General features: G+C 40.0%; 2 protein-coding genes across 4 annotated transcripts in view; one reads left to right on the top strand and one right to left on the bottom strand.

Moving 5' to 3' along the window:
• Positions 1 to 14,574, bottom strand: part of CCDC146 (coiled-coil domain containing 146) — a 112,828-nt gene extending 98,254 nt beyond the window's left edge. The window contains exon 1 of the mRNA XM_036327616.1: positions 13,974 to 14,574. The gene's annotated coding sequence lies outside the window, so the exon portion shown is untranslated. The remainder of the gene's footprint in view (positions 1 to 13,973) is intronic.
• Positions 14,575 to 14,580: 6 nt separating this feature from the next.
• The window catches only part of FAM185A (family with sequence similarity 185 member A), an 84,029-nt gene continuing 79,108 nt past the window's right edge, over positions 14,581 to 19,501 (top strand). For all 3 annotated transcript variants that reach the window (XM_036327625.1, XM_036327623.1, XM_036327624.1), the window contains exons 1-2: positions 14,581 to 15,056; positions 17,962 to 18,071. In XM_036327625.1, coding sequence (XP_036183518.1) covers positions 14,606 to 15,056; positions 17,962 to 18,071 — 561 coding nt within the window. In that variant the 5' untranslated portion in view covers positions 14,581 to 14,605. The remainder of the gene's footprint in view (positions 15,057 to 17,961; positions 18,072 to 19,501) is intronic.

Raw genomic sequence — 19,501 nt, 5'->3', positions numbered from 1 at the left:
ATATATATATATATGGTGTTTTACACACTTTAACAGCTGATGGTTCAATTTTAAAAATGAAATGTCTTTTAATAAACACTGCCTTTATACTTATCCTAAGTGTGTGTATACATTTTTGGGGAATAAATATATATAACTGAAATAGGTTCTATAAAAGCTTGGACCCAGAGAAGTAGGGTTGCTGTGTACTGCACACCTCCAGTGGGTACCATTTGCATAGCAAGTTCTACAGTGGAAGCAGCCCTGATAGGAAGGTTAGATGATGAGAGTCCAAGGAAAGGTAGTCTCTCTGTGCTATAGGAGTTCAAAGAAGAGAGCATATGGTTCTATGAGGCTTTCTAAAAGGAACAGTGCATGTACTGAGCATTGACAGAGAAAAGCAAAAGGCCAGTGAAGGAGAAAGGAAGGTAAAATAAAGCTTTAGTCTATTACAGAAGAACACTGAACCCTCTATTATGCAAACTTCATCTCGGGGTTAAAAACCACTGTAAAGCCAAATAGGAAGCTTCACAAAGAAATATTAAGCAATGAACATTGCAGGGTATGACTTGTTTTGTAAAATATACCACTACTTCCTCTTCTCTAAATCTGAAGAGGAGATTCATCATTTTGTTTTGATTTTGAACTCTTAAGGAAATTTTTCTTGATAGTTACAAGGAGCACATGTAAAACCCAAATACCCATCATCAGGGCATGGGGCAGGGTACACAAATGATGTGCCCTTTTTAAGGTAAAATGGCAATGCTTGCTTCAAGAAAGATGTAGCAGGAAACCACTCTGTCTTTCAATATGACTTGTCACGAAACAAGCACAAGTTTTGCTCATTTTAGAAAAGCAGGAGATAAAGTCAAACACAAACCTGACTAGTCTCACATAGAACCTGAGCATTCTTTCTCATAATTTAGCTCTTCTAGCTGCCCTGGAAACACGATCACATTCTCCTTTTCCCAGCTGCCCATTGCTATAAGTTGGTTATATGACCGTTTCTATGTCGTTCAAAGCCAGACCTCTTGGAGGAAGGGAGAAGTCTGGGACACTGATATTTTGTTGTTGTTTCAGTTCCCTATTTTTATTTAAAAAGCATAGATATGTTGCCCTGGCCGGGTGGCTCACTTGTTTGCAGCATTGTCCCATATATGAAAAAAGGTTGTAGGTTTCATTCATACTTATTGATTGTGGGTTCAATCCCTGGTCTGGGCATGTGGGAGGCAACTGATTGATGTTTCTCTCTCACATCTATTTTCTCTCTCTCTGAAATCAATAAAAACATATCCTCAGGTGATTATTAAAAAAACAACATAGATAGATCAAAAGAGGGCTACAAACATAGTGGTATATTTAAATTTGTGTGACAAGTTCCTCTCAATCCTGTCACTGTATATCTGTGAAAAAATACACACACACACACACACACACACACACACACACACATACACACACACACATATACATATATATTCATTTTTGGACATAATGTTAAAATATACATTAAAGGCCTTTTCTGAAAGGCCTCTGGTCCATGTTATGAGAGGTTTACAATATTGGGTAGCCAATTAGATACACAGACTATAGTTACCTCAGATCCACTTAATCCAACAACAACAAAAATCATCAGATAATATCAACTTGGCAGTTCTAAATGTCACATATATAATTACTGCACTTATTCCTGTCTAGATCTTGTATTCTATGTCCTATTATGTAAGACCCATTATTACTATATCTAAACAAGATTAGACTTGAAGCATTTTTTAAAAGCATAAATAAATAAAGTTTCAGGTCATGTATTAAAATATCCGGGGTTGAGATTTCTGCTCAAGATGACAAAGTAGATAAATGTTGTGCTCACCTCCTCCCATGACCGCCTCAAAATTACAACTAAATTATAGAACAACCATCCCAAAGAACCACCCGAAAACTATTGGAACAAAACTTGTATAAGTAAGGCTATAAGAAGCCACATTGAGACTGGTAGCGGGGGGTGGAGACACAGGAGGAGATGGCCCCAGATTGTGTGTAGCGGTTCAGAATAGGAAGGGATATCTCAGCTGTGGAGGTCCCCCGAGAGGAGTGAGGGGTTCCAGTTCCACATGAGGCTCCCCAGCCTGGACCACCAGTGCCAGGAAAAGGATTTCCCACAACATCTGGCTCTGAAAATCAATTGGGATTCTGACTGGGTGAGACAGAGGGCTGCTGGAGACCCGGGAATCCTCTTAAAGTGCCCACACACAGACTCACTCACAAACACTCCCACTAAGCTCCAGCAAATGGACAGCAGGGGCACATGGGAAGGAATAGAATTGTCTGGCTTTCAGGTAAGGGCTGGAAGAATTAAAGTGCTTGCAGGTGCCACTGTTCTTTTGGTGAGCCTTTCCCCCACCTTCCTAAAATCTCTCCAAGGTCCACGAACCCCGAATGAGCAGTGGCTGGCCTCAGTGTGCCCTGTACCTCTTACTAAGCATCCTGAGCCTGGCACTAGTGGCAGCCAGACTTGGTTCTCAGCATAACCACTCCCAGATGCCGCAAAAACCCAGCATAATCAGCTACCAACCGAAGATCACTTTGTAGCTTGCTCCTACAGACGGCCTCAGGCCAGACATGAGCAGCGGCTGAGCTTGGCCTGCACTAGAGCTCCTCCCAAGCAGCCCCAGTCCAACACATCTGGGGGATGGCTTCAAACCATACCAGAGCACAACCCAATTAGGACCACAAATGACACACCCAACTCAGCAGGCACCAGAGCCCCACTAAAGCAAATCCTGCTCCAGGGGTTCAGCTCCCACATGACAGCTTGCCTACTGTAGTCACAGACAGCCCTCACAGTCCATTAGCCTGATATGCCAACAGCAATCAATAACAGAGCACACACAATCCACACAAGGGGACACCCCTGGAGCATCTGGCTCAAGTGAACAGGGAGATTGAGCCACTGGGCCCCACAGGACTTACTACATAATTCCACTCTGACAAGACTGGGAGAAGTAGCAGGTCTAATACATAGAAACAAACACAAGGAGGCGGCCAAAGTGATGAAACGAAGAAACATATTCCAAATGAAAGAACAGGATAAAACTAAAAAAAAAAAAAAACTAAACAAAATTGAGGCAAACAATTTACCAGATGCAGTTTAAAACACTGGTTGTAATGACACGCAATGAACTTAAGGGAAGCATAGACAATATCACTGAGAACTTCAACAAAGAGATGGAAAAAAATAAAAAAGGAGATAGAAACCACAGAAAAGAACCAGTCAGAAATGAATACAATAACTGAAATGAAGAACACATTAGATAGGCTCAATAGTTGATGAGATCAAACAGAGGATCAAATAGGTGATTTGGTAGACAAGAAAGTGGAAAACACTCAACAGAAACAGGAAAAGGAAAAAAATCCAAAAAAATGAGGATAGTGTGGATCTCTGGGACAACAGCAAGTGTAACAATACTTGCAGCATAGGGGTAGCAGAAAGAGAAGAGAGCAAGGGATTGAGAACCTATTTGAAGAAATAATAACTGAATACTTCCCTAACTTGGTGAAGGAAATAGTTATACAAGTCCAGGAAGCTCAGAGAGTCCTAAATAAGATGAACCCAAAGAGGCCCACACCAAGACACATCATAACTAAAATGCCAAAGATTAAAGACAAAAAGAATTTTACAAACAGCATGAGAAAAGCAGTTATTTACAAGGGAGCTCCCATAAGACTATCAGCTTATTTCTTACCAGAAACTTTGCAGGCCAGAGGGATTGGCACAAAAATATTCAAAGTGATGAAAAGCAAGGACCTATATAACCAAGATTACTCTACCCAGCAAGGCAATCGTTTAAAATTAAAGGAGAAAAGTAAAGTGTTTCCCAGACAAGAAAAGGCTAAAGTTGTTCATCACCACCAAACTAGTATCACAAGAAATATTTAAGGCACTTCTTTAAGAAGAAAGGGAAAAATAAAAAATATGAATAAGAAAATATTTCAAAGAAATTCTCATTGACAAATGCAAACATAATAAAAGCAGTGAGTAAATCAACCAAAACTAAGACTATTACAAAGGTTAAAAGGCAAAATAGGAAGCTCATGTTAATTACAATAGTAAATTAAGGAATACACACACACAAAAGTAAAAAATAATGACAAAAAACATAAATGGGTGTGTGTGTGTGTGTGGAGGGGGTGAGTAAAAATGGTGATTGTAGAATGTGTTTAAACTTAAGAGACCCTCAACTTAAAATAGACTGCTATAAACATAACTTGGTATATATGAAGCACAAACTGAAAATCTACAAGTGATATAAAAAAATGAAGAGAAAGGAACCTAAACACAACACTAGGGAAAGTCATCAACATATAAGAGAACAAGAGAATAAAAAAGGAATGGAGAAGAACTACATAAACAGGCAAAAAACAATTAATAAAATGACAATGACTACATACCTATTAATAATTATTTTAAATGTAAATGAATTAAATGCTCCCATCAAAAGATAAATGGATAAAGAAGTGGTACATATATGCAAAGGAATATTACTCAGCCATAAAAAGAATAGAGTATCACCATTTGTGACAACATGGTTGGACCAAGAGTATATTGTGCTAAGTGAAATAGATTGGACAGATAAAGACAAATACCATGTGATTTCACTTATATGTAGAATCTAAAAAACAAATGAACAAATAAGACAGAAACAAACTCACAGATAGATAGAACAAACTGATTGTTACCAGATCGGAAGGGGGTTAGAGACCTGGATGAAAAAGGTGAAGGGATTAAGAAGTATAAATTAGCAGTTACAAAATAGCCACCAGGATATAAAGTACAGATTAGAGGAGATAGTCAATAATATTTTAATAACTATATCGTACGTGGGGTTAAGTGGGTGCAAGACTTATAGGGGGATCACTTTGTAAGCTACATAAATGTCTAACCACTATGCTGTATACCTAAAGCTAATATAATACTGAATGTCAACTGTAATTGAAAAAAAATATTTAGGAAAAAAAGAGAGTAGGTAGAAAACTGTGATTCAAAGACTCAACAAATCAAACCACAACTTCCTTCTGTTTAAAAAAAAGAAAAAAAAAGAAAATCCCCTCCAAAAAAAAAAAAAAAAAATCCCCACAAAAAAACCATTCTGGCACAGAAAAAAAACAAAACTATTGCAGTAAATATGTGCAAATAAATTTGCCTCATAATTGAAGTGTCAAAGTAACCATGTGGTTTGGAGTACCTTTAATTAAAAATATATACATACCCATTAAAGAAAACAAAACTCTTGCAAGTAAGCTCCATATCCAGGCTTTAAAGTAAATGTTCACAGTATTGGACAATTAAGTTATATAATTGCCCATGATTGTGGAGAACTCTAATAACTGTCTTAGATCAAGTAATAGCTCCCTATCTGGGATGAAAGGATGCTGAAAGAGTTAGGCCTCTCCTCAACTCATGTCTCCCTCCCTCTGCAACCCTTTGCCTACTCTCACCCCACCCCAAACATAGACCTTCTTGCATTTTCCCTTCTTTCTTCTCAGAAATCTACACAGCCCAAAGGGGCTCTATATTATTCATTTTTGAGTGGGTGTAACATATAGGGTCATGATGGGGAACACTGTCCATATGAAAGAACTATCATAGAAACAGACATGATTTTTGTCTTTAACATATCCTCCTGATTAGCATGCAGAAACTCCTGACTAGTGGTTGCTCACCCTTGCACCTGATAACAACATTTGCATAGCTCTTCACAATTCAAACAACACTTTCCCTCACATTATTTCACTCAACCCTTACAACACCATGTCCCATAAGAATTAATTATGTTGATTTTATAGAGGAGAAAATTGAAGGTCGGAGAATATAAATAATGTGCCCAAGATCTCACGACTATAAATGGCAGTATTTACTCAAACTCACATCCACTGGCTCCAAATTCCTCACCCTTTTCTAGCACACTGAACAGGACTCTTACCACGGCCTTAGCAAAGCACTTTCCTCTTGGTCTCCAGTAATGGAAAGCAGAGTCAGGAATACAGGCAGGCTGATGGCATTTAACTTCTGTCTCCCCAAAGACATAAAACTAGGACCCCTTTAGCAAAGAGAGCAGGTCAACACTGTGTAAACCAATTAAAGACAAAGTAATTATTGTAGAGCAGTAATTAGGCAGTACATGAGGTGGTAAGACGGAGCTGTGCAAAAACAATGGACTACAAGAACTTGTTGCTATAGTTACAAACAAAGGAAAGCCTTTGCAAAACTGTGGCAAGAAACTCTGGTTTCATATCTGCAATAACTTATAGTCATTCTGCAAGTCTATGCAGGCTTCAGAAATTCAAAGGGGACATAAGAGGCCCTATCACTTCCCGTAATAGTTTCCAAATAATTCAGGAGCGAGCAGAAATTGAGTTCCAAATCCTGTGGGAGGCTTGAAATGCCCAAGCAGCTCTGAAGCTGAGGGTCGCCCAGAGGTCTATAAAGGAGAGATTCTACGTCATGTTTGCCTGTAATCTAGAATCCTCACAGGGCAGACTATTCCTTACCGCTGCTACAAAAATGTGCATGTTTTTCAAATTCTACTGTCTTTGCTTGAATCTTTAAAAAATTATGCTAGAAAGCACATTTATAAAATTTCCGTAATAGATTATGTATCCTACCTAACTAGGATACATAGAGCCTGGCAAAGCTACTCTTTCATACCCTAGTTAGTAAAAACTGTGTGTCTAGATGGGTTTGTTTTCTTAGCAAAGAATTTTCACGAAATATGGGTTATCACGGCTTTAATCTGCCACGGCCCAGGTTCCTTCTTTCCTTCCCTCCCTCTCCTCTTCCTCCTTCTTCTCATATTACTTCATCTAAGACCGTTATTAGAAGTTTTAACTTAGTCTACTAGGATGACAGCGTGAGATAAATGAAATAACTATTTTGAAGTTCATCAGTTCAGGCTTGAATTTCATCCCTCTCTTTCCTGCGTGACTTTGGGCAAGATATACAACCTCAAAGTGGCTGTTTCCTTAAATACAAGATGGTTGAAAAGTTGTGAAGATTAAGTGGGACAATGCATGTGAAGTCTCCGGCCAGAGCCCAGCCCGTGGTCCTCAATAAATGTTAGCTCCCTAACAACACTGCCTGGTTCTCTTGCTTTCACATATAATCTGCCTAAAATTCCTTCTTTTGATAGGGAACAAAGAAGTAGAGGTCAGTTTGGGAATCTGGAAAAGGTGACCCGAGGTCTCTGCAGCAGGAAGTTGTCCCAGAGCACTCCTTGGGACTTGGTGCTAGAGTCCTGGTAAACGCAATCTTCAAATCCCACTGCGAGATGTATAAATCTAGGATAAGAAAGACTCGAGGACACCCGGTGCTGGAGAGGGAGAAAGGAAGAAACACAGTATTTTTTAAAGTATTTAAAATAACATGTGTCAAATCCAAGGATGGGCAGAGCCAGCTTCAGATAATGAAGTAAAGCAGCCAAAGTTCCCCCTCTCTCATGTCTGGAAATTTCATAGTCTATTCTACTCATTGCATAAGCATTTCCTGTTCTCAGGCTTCCCCTGGCCCTAGGCAGATCTCCACCTTAGTCTTCCTCCGCCTGGGCAGCTTCCCTTACTCAATTTCTTTCCTTCCTCTAAAGCAGTGGTTCTCACCCTTCTGGCCCTTTAAATACAGTCCCTCATGTTGTGACCCAACCAGAAAATTATTTTCGTTGCTACTTCATAACTGTAATGTTGCTACTGTTATGAATCGTCATGTAAATATCTGATATGCAGGATGGTCTTAGGCGACCCCTGTGAAAGGGTCGTTCGACCGCCAAAGGGGTCGTGACCCACAGGTTGAGAACCGCTGCTCTAAAGGCAAAGATTCTTACATTAATGATAAGGTTACAAGAATATTTACCAAGCCATTCTACCCATTTTACACTGGAAGATGAAATAATAAATAAAAATAAGTTAAAAAAAAAAAACACCCCTTTCTCTGAGTTGGGGAACCAGGAGAATTGGTGAGAAAACAAGTTGACATGAGCCCTGAGGTTACCTGTCCACCCAGGACCAGGCTCAGAAAGTGAAAGAGTGGAACTGGGATATACAAGAACATCAGAGGGATCATGTGCCTCCTTTCCCAACTGGGACTTGGAGAAAGGCGGGGCGGGGGTGGGGTAGGAGGGAGGGCCCTGGCTCCAGAGCCACACAGCTCAGCCTGTCTTGGATTCTGCCCAGACCTTGGCAGGGCAGAGCCACCAGCAATCAGTAGGATGGGGCTGCCGGGACCCTATCAAGTAGGGCTAGCATAGCTCCAGTGAGGGGGTGGCGCAAGTCAGATTCCAGGGAAAATGGCAGTAATGGCCCTGGTCCCAAAGCCACACAACTCAGTCACTGACACCCCTGAGTCTGCCTGGATCTCTACATCCTGGCACCGGCAGCTAATTCCTCAAAAGAGCCCAAGCTCCACAGGGTGGGGTGACAGGGAGCCAGAGAGTGGGGCTATGTCATTCCCCCAGGCTGATGCCATAAGGAGGGGAGTGCTCCATCCAAACAGGTAGTGTCTGTGGTGTGGGAGAGGGACTCAGCATTGGAATCTTGGCAGCTGTCCCTTCAGCTCTATCCCCAGAGACACACACCCCAGTGTCTCTTCATGTGACTCTAGTTCACTTTGCCCTCCCTCCGCCAGAGCCCAGGGTGAGCGGCTGCAAATGAAATTTTTTATTTTGGCCCTGCGTCTCTATTGGGCTCCTGTTAGAATTTTGACTGAGCAGTGAATTAATATATCCGTGTGGGGTGCCATTCCATCTTAATATTGAATCTTATTTTCCTTGCATAGGGTATTTCTCCCCACTAACTTAGGTCTTCTTCAATTTCTGTCAGCAATGTTTTATGATTTTAAGAAAACGGGTCTTGTATATATTTTATTCAATTGATCCCTGTGTATTCACATTTTATATGTTATTGTAAATGGTATTGTTTTTAAATTTCAATTTCCAAATACCATTATAAGTCCTTCAAAATAAAGTTGACTTTTGTTATTGACCTTGTATCTTGTAACATTGTGAAACCGTTTTATTAATTCAGTAGCTTGTATAATATTCCTTAGAATTTTCTCCTTATATGATCATGTTGTCTGAAAATAAATGTAAAATTAATTACAAAAATGTAAATGGATTAAATTTACCTGCTGAGACAGATTCTCAAATTGACTTTAAAATATCAAGCTTTATTCTGTTTATAGGGGACAAGTTCCAAATGTAATGTCACAGGTTTGAAATAAAAGAATGAAAATATTATTAGATGATAATATACATCAAGACAGAACACAATACTAGAGATCAAGAAGGTCATTATTTAATGACAAAAAATGTTATCAGGAAACAATAATAATTATGAATCTATACATATCTAACAACATAGCCTCAACATATGTAGAATATAAATGCAATTTCTACTTGAAGGATATATCAGTGTTATTACTGTGATTGGTTGAAACACTATTGCTACCTTGTAGAAATTGAATGAAACATTAGCACTATAAGAACTCTAGTCTGAAGGAAGCTTTTAAATTTATTGCAACACTGTGGTTGCAATAAATACTATCTTTCAAAAAACTCATCACTGGATGATTTTTTATTTTATTGATTTTTTTTTTTTTTAAGAAAGAGAAGAAGGGGGGGGGGGGAGTGAGAGACAGAGAGAAACATTCATTGGTTGCCTCAACCAAGGATCAAACCTGAAACCTAGGTATGTGCCCTGGCTGTGAATTGACTATCTTTTGGTGTATGAGTGACATTCCAACTAACTGAACCACTTGGCCAAGGTGCAATAAATACTATCTTACACACACACACACACACACACACACACACACACACACAAAATACATATTGCTTTAATGTATAAAGCATTACATCCCTCTACCTCAAGAATCTTCCTGAGATATTTATAACCTAGGTAACTTTTCAAGGTATTTAAAGTGGGAAAATTTGACTACAACAAAGATTTTCGTGTACATCTCTGCATGGATACAAATAACATGCAAATTTCAAATGGGGACTACCCACCTATTCATTAAATACTTCTTAGTACTATTAGGTAATAGTTCAGATTATTGAGTTTATTAAAATTTCAAAAAAAGTCATAAGATACATTTATCTTTAAAGTTTATAATTAAGAAAGTTAGCAAATTCCTGGGGCTTCCCTCACTTGAAGCTGAATTCCGTAATCCTTGTTTAGGTTACATTTTTCTGAAAATTCTCTCATGCCCTCTGCTGTTCATTTACTGAATATAAATTATTAAATAAAGTAAAGTATTCATGGGCATTTACATATTGAGTCACTTTTAGGAAACAATATATACTATGAAATTAGTTAAATATTTTAAATTAAAAATGTAATATGTTTCCTACTGAAAATACACACACAAAAAAATGAAGAAATAATTCATTATCTCACTACTTAGAGATAACAATTGTTATCAAGTTGTATATTTTCTTTTGGAATTGTTTCTATGGAATATATTTTTAAATATAATTTTATGTTAAAATACCATCATTATTATTATTACAAAATTGGGATCATATTAGACATACAACCTGGTATTCTACCCTTCTCACTTAATATTTCTGAGAGCAGAAGTTTCTTCTATCCCTGTGGGGATGGGGTGTGTCACCTGCTTGGTGTTCCATACCAATCCACACCAACAGGGTGATGTGCCCCATTTCGACAGGGATCATATCCTCACCCAGAGGGTAATGCACCCCATTTCCACAGGAATAGAAGTCCCTGCTCTCAGGACAATCCTAGGCCTAGCACTAAATATCTGTTCATTTTGATTGTTTATCTGTATCCTTTATCATATCCCCTAATCAACTGATAGATGTAAGTTAAATATTTCTCTGAGTTCTGTGAATCATTCTAGCAAATGAATCTAACTTGAGGGGAAGGGCATGGGAATCTCCAATCTGTAGGCAAATCAGACAGAAGTTGTGGGTAACCAAGGGACCTACAATTTGTGATTGGCATCTGAAGTGGGTGCAAGCAGTCTTGTGGGACTGAGCCCTTAACCTGTGGGATTTGACATTATCACCAGGTAGGTAGTCTCACAGTTGAGTTAATTGTAGGAAACCCAGCTGGTGTCCCAGATAATTGCTTGTTATGGGGAGAAGCCTCACACATTTGATGACCAGAATGTCAGAAGTGAAGTGTTGTGAGTGTGGGAGTAGTGTGAGGGTAGAGGGGACACACACAGAAGGAAAACTGTAGATTTTCCCTTTACAATTATATTATGGAAAAATTGCCATATTTTTGAATAGTCTTCAAAATATAACTTTAAATTATTGCATAGTATTCCAGATATATACTCATTTCTGTAACACCCTCCTATTTTTGAACACTTAAGTTGCTTCAATTCTTTACTACCATAAATAACCCAGCAAAACAAAATTCCTTGAACGTGTTTTTTTAATATCCCTAACTTTATGCTTACATTACATTCCAAAAGCCCAATATCTAGGTCAGAGATACACATATTTTAAGGTGCTTTATGTCTAATGCTAAACTGGCCCCTAGAAATGTTGTAATAACTTACATTCCCACCAGTAGTATATGTTCCTGACCACAGGAACAGCTTTTTAAAAAAGGAAGATGTAAAAATATCTAACAAGTAAATTTAAAATAAGAGGGGACATTTATATATGATTCTCCACTCATTTGATGAATATTTTTTTCCAAAGGTGTCAAAAAGATAGGATCTTTTGATAAAGTGGTAAAAGGGCCAGATCCTTTAACTGTTTAATCTTAAACTTTCTGAATTTGTTTTCTCACCTCTAATGTGAGGATAATAATACTTGCTCTGCTAAACACAATGTTTTGTGAGGTTACCCTGAGATGATACATGTGAACATGCTCTGAAAACCATAATGTCATACAGATGGAAGGTAGTATTTTTATTAGTCATTATTAACATGAGGCCAGATTTGATATATAAATCATTAGACTTTTTAAAGTATCAATAACATTTTTTAAAGCATCAATACATTTTTTTAAATCAATGTTTTTCCATTGATTTTTAGAGAGAGGAATGGAGAGAGAGACAGAGAGAGAAACATCGATGTGAGAGAGAAATGATTGGCTGCCTTCTGTATGCTCCCCAACTGGGGATCCGAACCCTCAACCTGAGTATGTGCCTTGACTGGGAATCAAACCTGTCACTCTTCGGTGTACAGGATGACATCACAACCAACTAAGCCACACAGGCCAGGTATCAATAACTTTTTAATATCTTGTATTAATCTTAATTATCAATAATTTTCTCCATTTTCAAACTTATGTGATCAAAAAGTAATTTTTCAATTATCTTTAGTTTTATTGTATTTACGTCAAAATAATAAAATCATTTTCTCATATAGGCAATTAAGGGTCAATTGCCAATTCCATTTACTTGGTTTGTCTCAGAAATTATCATAGAAACAAAATGATCTATTAGAAATTCCTATTTAACCTAAAAATATAAGGCACGTGTACAACAAATTTGAACACATTCTCAACTTGTTTAAACCAATACCTTTTTTGAGTTCTTTTTCAAAGTTTTTCTCCTGGGTTTTCATTAAAAAAGACAGTTTGAAGTTCAGACAAAATGACACAAAAGCCAAGAATATAACCAGTTTTTAGTGGGAACTTGGTAAACTTAAAAGCTAGTACCTATTGTGAGCCTTCATAAGAGGAAGAATAAGGAAGGAGGAAGGACTATAATAGAAAGGAGGAAAGAATAACTTAAGAAAGTACTAAAATTTAAAAAAGGTAATGGGTAGCAAAGAACCCTGTGACTTGGGCCTGTAAAGGCTTTAGCTCACATCATGAGGAATTTAGCCCACATCTATCACTCTAACCCCCAGTAATTCTGGTTATTGCACTTGGCCAAGGGTGTCAATTTCTTTAAGGCATCCAGTTTCTACACTTGATATATATATATATATATATATATATATATATATATATATATATATATATATATATATGCTTTTTTACAGAGAGGAAGGGAGAGAGATAGAGCTAGAAACATCGATGAGAGAGAAACATCGATCAGCTTCCTCCTGCACATCTCCTACTGGGGATGTGTCCGCAACCAAGGTACATGCCCTCGACCGGAATCGAACCTGGGACCCTGAGTCCACAGGCCGACGCTCTATCCACTGAGTCAAACCTGTTAGGGCTACACTTGCATTATATTAAACATCATTGTCTGCAGTGTGTCTTTGCTGAGAACTTAGAGAATAATTTGTAGGAGGAGGAAGTGGCACTGAAAAGTAAAAATAAACAGAAAAGGAGAAAAAAATTCTTTTTCATCTTTTTAATTACCCACAGAATAATAAAAGGTAAAAGAGACCTCATAGAGCATTCAGTACAAATCCCTCTTCATCTTAAGGTTGAAGAAACAGATCCAGGTGACACAGATAAACCAGGGGCAGAGCCAGGAAAACAATCAGTCCCATGTTCTTCCCATTGCACTACGTTGACTCTCTTTTTTTGTATCTTATTTTAGTCCTAAAACCCAAAGATTATTTGTAGACAAGAGATCAATGCTGCTGCCAACACAAGTCCTGAACTCTCAGATTTTTCTTGGTAACTTAAGAGTCAATGCTATCCCTAAAATAAAAATACAGTCCTTTACATTGTTGAAATGGCCTGCCCATTATCTTCATTTGATCCTTACAAAAACCTTTTGAGGCAAGTCAAGGAAGGTATTACTGACCTCATTTTAAAAGCGAGCAATTAAACACAGAGACGTCCCATGACTGGCCCAAGATCACTTAGAGTCAGAATGAGGTAGGACTCTAACTCTATTCCAATTTATTCTGCCAAAGAGGACGTTCCCTCAAAGAGTCCCAATCTGGCTTTTTATCCTCTTGAAGGGATTCTCCCTCCCAAGATACCCCGTTCCAGTTTAGTGAAGTTTGGACCTAACCACCCACTGAGGGTACTCCTAGTGTGCATCTAGTTCTCACCTTTAAACTCGCAGTTTCTCACTCCTTCCCTTGGTACTGATCTTTCTTTAAGCTCCTGTGTCTCCGCGGGTTATGGCCTTCAAGGCTCACTCTAAAGCTCCACTCTCTCCAAAGAAGTCGCGTCCTCGGTATCCACGGAAACCACACAGCCTTGCCCACCTTGCCCCTCCCGCGCTTCCCATTGGCCAGCTGAACTTCCACGTAACCCATTTTTCCGTCCCTCCAATGGCTAATGGTTTTGAGGCAAAGTGCACGCGCCTCCGAGCACAATCTATCTAACACCTGCTCTCACTAGCTTCCACCCTGCACATTGCCTCCTGGGATATGTAGTTTCTGAGCACCCCGAACCCTTGCTGTTTGGCTCCCTTTAGAACTACCTATCCCATCTGCCTTTGCGAAAGGGGCGGCGGTAGAAGAGAAGGCCGGGTGCGGGAGGGTACGCACTGCTTTGAAATTGCAACTTGGCGCTGAGGTGTCAATTCCCGGACACCCTGAGCAGGCTTGTTCTGCTCCAGCAAGTCCCCCCCAAACTTCTCTCTTTGGACTTGCGCCGGCGCAGGACCAAGTCGTCTGGTGGGGGTGCAACCGGCCTGTGGCTGAGGTGATCTGAGACAGCGTGAGAGGGGCGCGCCATGTTCGCCCCCCGCTGGGGCCGGGGGCTCGGCTGCCTCCGGCTCGGTCACCTCCGAGTGTGGGCCGGCGAGGCTGCTGGGCGCTGGGCGTGCGGGGCTCGTCAGGCCCGGCGGCACGGCTCGGGGGGCGGCGAGCGCCGGCCGGGGTCCGAGCCGGGGGTCGCGCCGCCTGGCCCCGCGCGCCGCGCGCTGAAGGAGTGGGCGCTGCGGGTGAGCCCGTTCGGGCGGCTGCGGGCGCGGCTGCCGTGCCACCTGGCCGTGCGGCCGCTCGACCCCCTCGCCTACCCGGACGCCGACCGCGTGCTGGTCGCCGTGAGCGGCACGGAGCGCGGGGCGCCGCACCTGGCCGGCCTGCACGTTCGGTACGACGAGGAGTCGAAGGAGGTGGCCATCGTGTCGGACACCATCGACCCCCAGGCGTCCGTGGAGGTGGACGCGCCCCTGAAGTTCGGCAAGTGCAGGGGCGTGAACGCGGGTCTGGGCCACTGGTAGTGGTTGTTTTGGACCTGACTTTCTAACCTCATTTACGGCTGTCCCCTTCACAGGCTTCCTTTTTTTTTATTTATTTTTTATTTTTATTCTGTTCTACTCTGAGGATCCCAGTGCTGGTTACAAATTCGTTTCCCCAACCATAGACGTTTTATAAGTCGAATGGAAACATGATTTGGATTCATCTAAGTCAGATAACATTTGTGGAGCCCCCTGTGTTCTTCTTTGGCACTTGGTTCCTCTTTCTGCCACTGCACCTTGTCCGTAGAAAGAAGGTTTATTGTTAAGGCGCATGTTTCTTGATCACCCCTTCGGTGGTATGGCCGTCCGCCCGTCCGTCCGCCCGCCCGCCCGCATTTCCCCTGGCTTGTGGGTCTGTCCCAACACAGCCCGGGTATTGGATGCTCCGTTACTAACCTGGACCACGTGCTCGGCTTCAGATGGGCACCCAGCTGCCTACCGATCCGTCTCCGTTCATCATGTGCCGTGGGGAGCAGGTTTTGAAGACAAACACAGAGCAAGGCTGCCCGGGAAACTTCCGTTGGCCATGCCTGCAAGATTTCTTTCCCACGTGTTTGGGTTGCATGTTATTTCCCAAATGCAAGCCAACACTTTCCCTAGGAAAGCCGCCCCAGGTGCTCCTTCCTGAGACTCTCGGACATTGTTGATGATCAAACGAGCATCAGCTATCTACTATCTATAAAAGTAGATAACTGTTATTGTCCCCATTTCACATAAGGAAGTTGAGAGAGAGAGCAAGTTTCATAAAGTATGTACTTATTGTCGGTGAACAAATAGAGAAAAAAAGATCCCTGCCTTCATGAAATGTATATTCTAGGGGTTAGATCAGGAAATACATGCCTGTCCGCTCGGGGATACAAAGTGGTGGAATGGGGAGTCTAACTGGTTGGCGTCCGCTGAGCCACTGTGCTTTTTGCTTCTCAACTTCTTCCAGCTTGTTTAGACGAATAAGAGACCCTTGACCTCAACATGTAACAGTCTGGGGTTGGGGCAGGTTGTAGTACAAAATAGACTTGGGTATTGAGATAGAGACGCACAGAATTTTATGTCAGCACAGATAAAAATGGAACTTACCTGTGCTGGCGATCCCAAACCTCGTGGTTTGTTGATTCCTCTTTTTAGCGCAAGAACCCCATTTCCAATGGACTGTTTCCATGTGTCGATTGCATGGGCCCCTTAAATCAGCATGATTCAGTTTTTTTCATACTTGTTCCTCCAGTTTGTCTACCAGCGGTTCTCAACCTGTGGGTCGCGACCCCTGAAAATACATCCTGCATGTCAGATGTTGACATTACGATTCATAACAGTAGCAACATTACAGTTATGAAGTAGCAACGAAAATATTTTTATGGTTGGGGGTCACCACAACATGAGGAACTGTATTAAAGGGTCGCGGCATTAGGAAGGTTGAGAACCACTGGATTTCAGTGACCAGGTAAGAGTAGCATTACTGCTGTTCAGTGTCCCAGCTGTGGGCAAACTACGGCCCCGCGGGCCGGATGCGGCCCGTTTGAAATGAATAAAACTAAAAAAAAAAAAGACCGTACCCTTTTATGTAATGATGTTTACTTTGAATTAATATTAGTTCACACAAACACTCCACCCATGCTTTTGTTCCGGCCCTCCGGTCCAGTTTAAGAACCCATTGTGGCCCTCGAGTCAAAAAGTTTGCCCACCCCTGGCTCTAGCCCGAACTTCTCTACCTACCGAGTGAGAATGTTTCCTTCTTCCCCTGTCTATCAAACGCTGCCTCAGGTCACGCCTTAGGTTGTCACACAACTGGGTAAAAAATTTGTAGTTACGTTTGCATCCATGGAAGTAGGAGGTAAAGTTGTCTTTTTATATCTTTTAGACTAATCCCAACCAAAATATTGCTGTTATTTTAAACCTTTATAGAGTAAAGACTACAGTATACACAACTATAGAAATTGATTTTTTTATGCCATAACTGTTGAAATTGTGGTATCATACCCCAGTATTTTGTGTTTGGGGCAACATAGTGCTTATTACTCTAGCCTAGTTTAAGGGAAATCATCAATAATTTTTTGAATTAGGTATTAAATATCAGTGTTTATTTTTTAATGTTTTGTACAGAGACAACCACGATTACACCTTAAATTAATAGTCAAGAGTGGCACCTGTGACTTTTTATTTTCCAATTTTCTTTGGATAATACTGTTATTTATCCACAATTTTGAGATTTTAACACTGCATATTACTAGGTTTTTCCAAGTTGTTCCCATTTTTTATTACTGAAAATACTTATGTAATATCCTCTGTTTTAGATACAAAAGATTAGAGATAGGATTTTGAAATACTAAGCCATGATCATATATGCTAATCCACACTACTGCAAAATGCTTTTAATTTGGGGGAGGTTTGGGAGCAAATTTTTGAAATGTCATGAATATAAGGAAGAATAGGCTAACTGACTTACCTAGTTTATCATAATGACTTGTTAACTTGCTGTATTCTTACTAGAACTGTGTGTGTGTGTTCTCTCAGTGGGAAAGAAGCTTCTATGATCTTTCCCAGGAGTTCCGTTAAGATTTGGAGTTTAAGACCTCCTTTACTTCCCTTCCACATTACTTTCTCTCTTTAGATGACATTGCCTAACAGAAATAACTGCTCTATTTATAAGAACTGGCAGGAAAAGGCATTACATTTGTTCCTGTTGCCATGATGGAGACTCCTTACCTTTAGAGAGAGTGACTGACAACTGTGCTCTCTCCAGGGTTCAGTAATATTGTGAACTTAACTGAGGAGCTGGATTTCTAGGGGGTATTCAAACGCTTTGGAGCCCATTAACCATCGTACTAACTTGAACTTTCTTTTTTCATTTCTAGATTTGAATATCAAGTCTTCAGGGTCTGGCTGTATAAAAGTCCAAAATATTGAGTGTGAGAATTGCAAAATTGAAACTGAGCAGGGGACGAGCATCTTACAGTCTGTTAAGGTATAAGCATTTTCCTAATTTTGTGTCAGCATTATTTACAAAACACACACCTTAAACTATGAACTGCAATATCAGACTAAAGCTGTTATTCTGAATATCATTTATTATGAATATTAAGTATAATTTATTTATCAATGAGAAATTACTTGTAAAAAATTTGCATTGAAGTCAGTTCTGTTCTGAAAGTACACAGGTTGTAGCAGCTTTGAAGGTTTTTTTCCTCATTCCTTTTAGATTTCATTTTGAATTCTACAATGAAACTAATAGTACCTTTAAAAAATATTAGGTTAATCCTTGAGTTATCTCTTTTTATCAAGGAAGAAATTATGAGGCACTAAGAGATTGAGGAACTCATTTAGGTTTACATAGTAATAAACTGAGCTGAGATTTGAACTTGGGTCTTTCTGATTTCCAAGCTCATCATCTTTCCACTTTTTTTTTTTAATATATATTTTATTGATTTTTTACAGAGAGGAAGGGAGAGGGACAGAGAGTTACAAACATCCATGAGAGAGAAACATCCATCAGCTGCTTCTTGCACACTCCCTACTGGGGATGTGCCCTCAACCAAGGTACATGCCCTTGACCGGAATCGAACCTGGGACCCTTGAGTCTGCAGGCTGACGCTCTATTCACTGAGCCAAACCGGTTAGGGCTACCTATTTTGTTTTAAATATTTTTAAAATTTGTAATCTTCACATTTTTGGGGGGGAATTAGATAAGCTTTAAATTATAAGACTAGCCCAATGTTTTTGAGCCTTCACGTCTTTGAAAATCTGATGATTGTCTCAGAAAAGAAAAAACACACACATATATATGAAATTTTGCTTACAATTTCATAGGTTTCACTGACTCTAGAAATTCAGTAGGCTTGGTTAAGAACTCTTGATTTAAAATATTAGTTGTTTTGGAGATACTATTTTCTAATGTTCATCAATTAGCTGCTTGATAAAGACTATATTATATACCACTTGACTTCAGACTCATGTCACTATGGACATGAAGTAGTCTATTATGCTATAATACAGAAAAACTTGTAAGAAAGATTCATTTTGACATTTTCACTAAATTTTTTTTAAAAATTCATTTCTGGTCTAAGGTTTTACAACCCCCCCCCCCCGAATAAAGCAACCACAAGGTAAAGTGGTGGTTTTGCATTTTTTACTCCTTATGTTTTAGGTACTCTTCTGCTTTTGCTGGTCATATTGGTGAGTTTGCTTTTGCTATTTTTTTCTCTCTACTATTTACCTATTCTTTTTTGTTGTTAATCCTCACCAGAGGATATTTTTTCTGTTGATTTTTAGAGAGAGTAGAAGGGACTGGGAGAGAGAGAGACAGAGAGAAACATTCATGTGCTAAGCCACATCAATTGGTTGCCTTGCGCATGTGCCCAAATGGGGCCAGGGAATCAAATCAGAATTGAACCCACG

The sequence above is a fragment of the Myotis myotis genome, unplaced genomic scaffold, assembly GCF_014108235.1.
Source record: "Myotis myotis isolate mMyoMyo1 unplaced genomic scaffold, mMyoMyo1.p scaffold_m19_p_11, whole genome shotgun sequence".
NCBI lineage: Eukaryota > Metazoa > Chordata > Mammalia > Chiroptera > Vespertilionidae > Myotis > Myotis myotis.
This window is presented reverse-complemented; position numbering and strand designations above follow the sequence as displayed.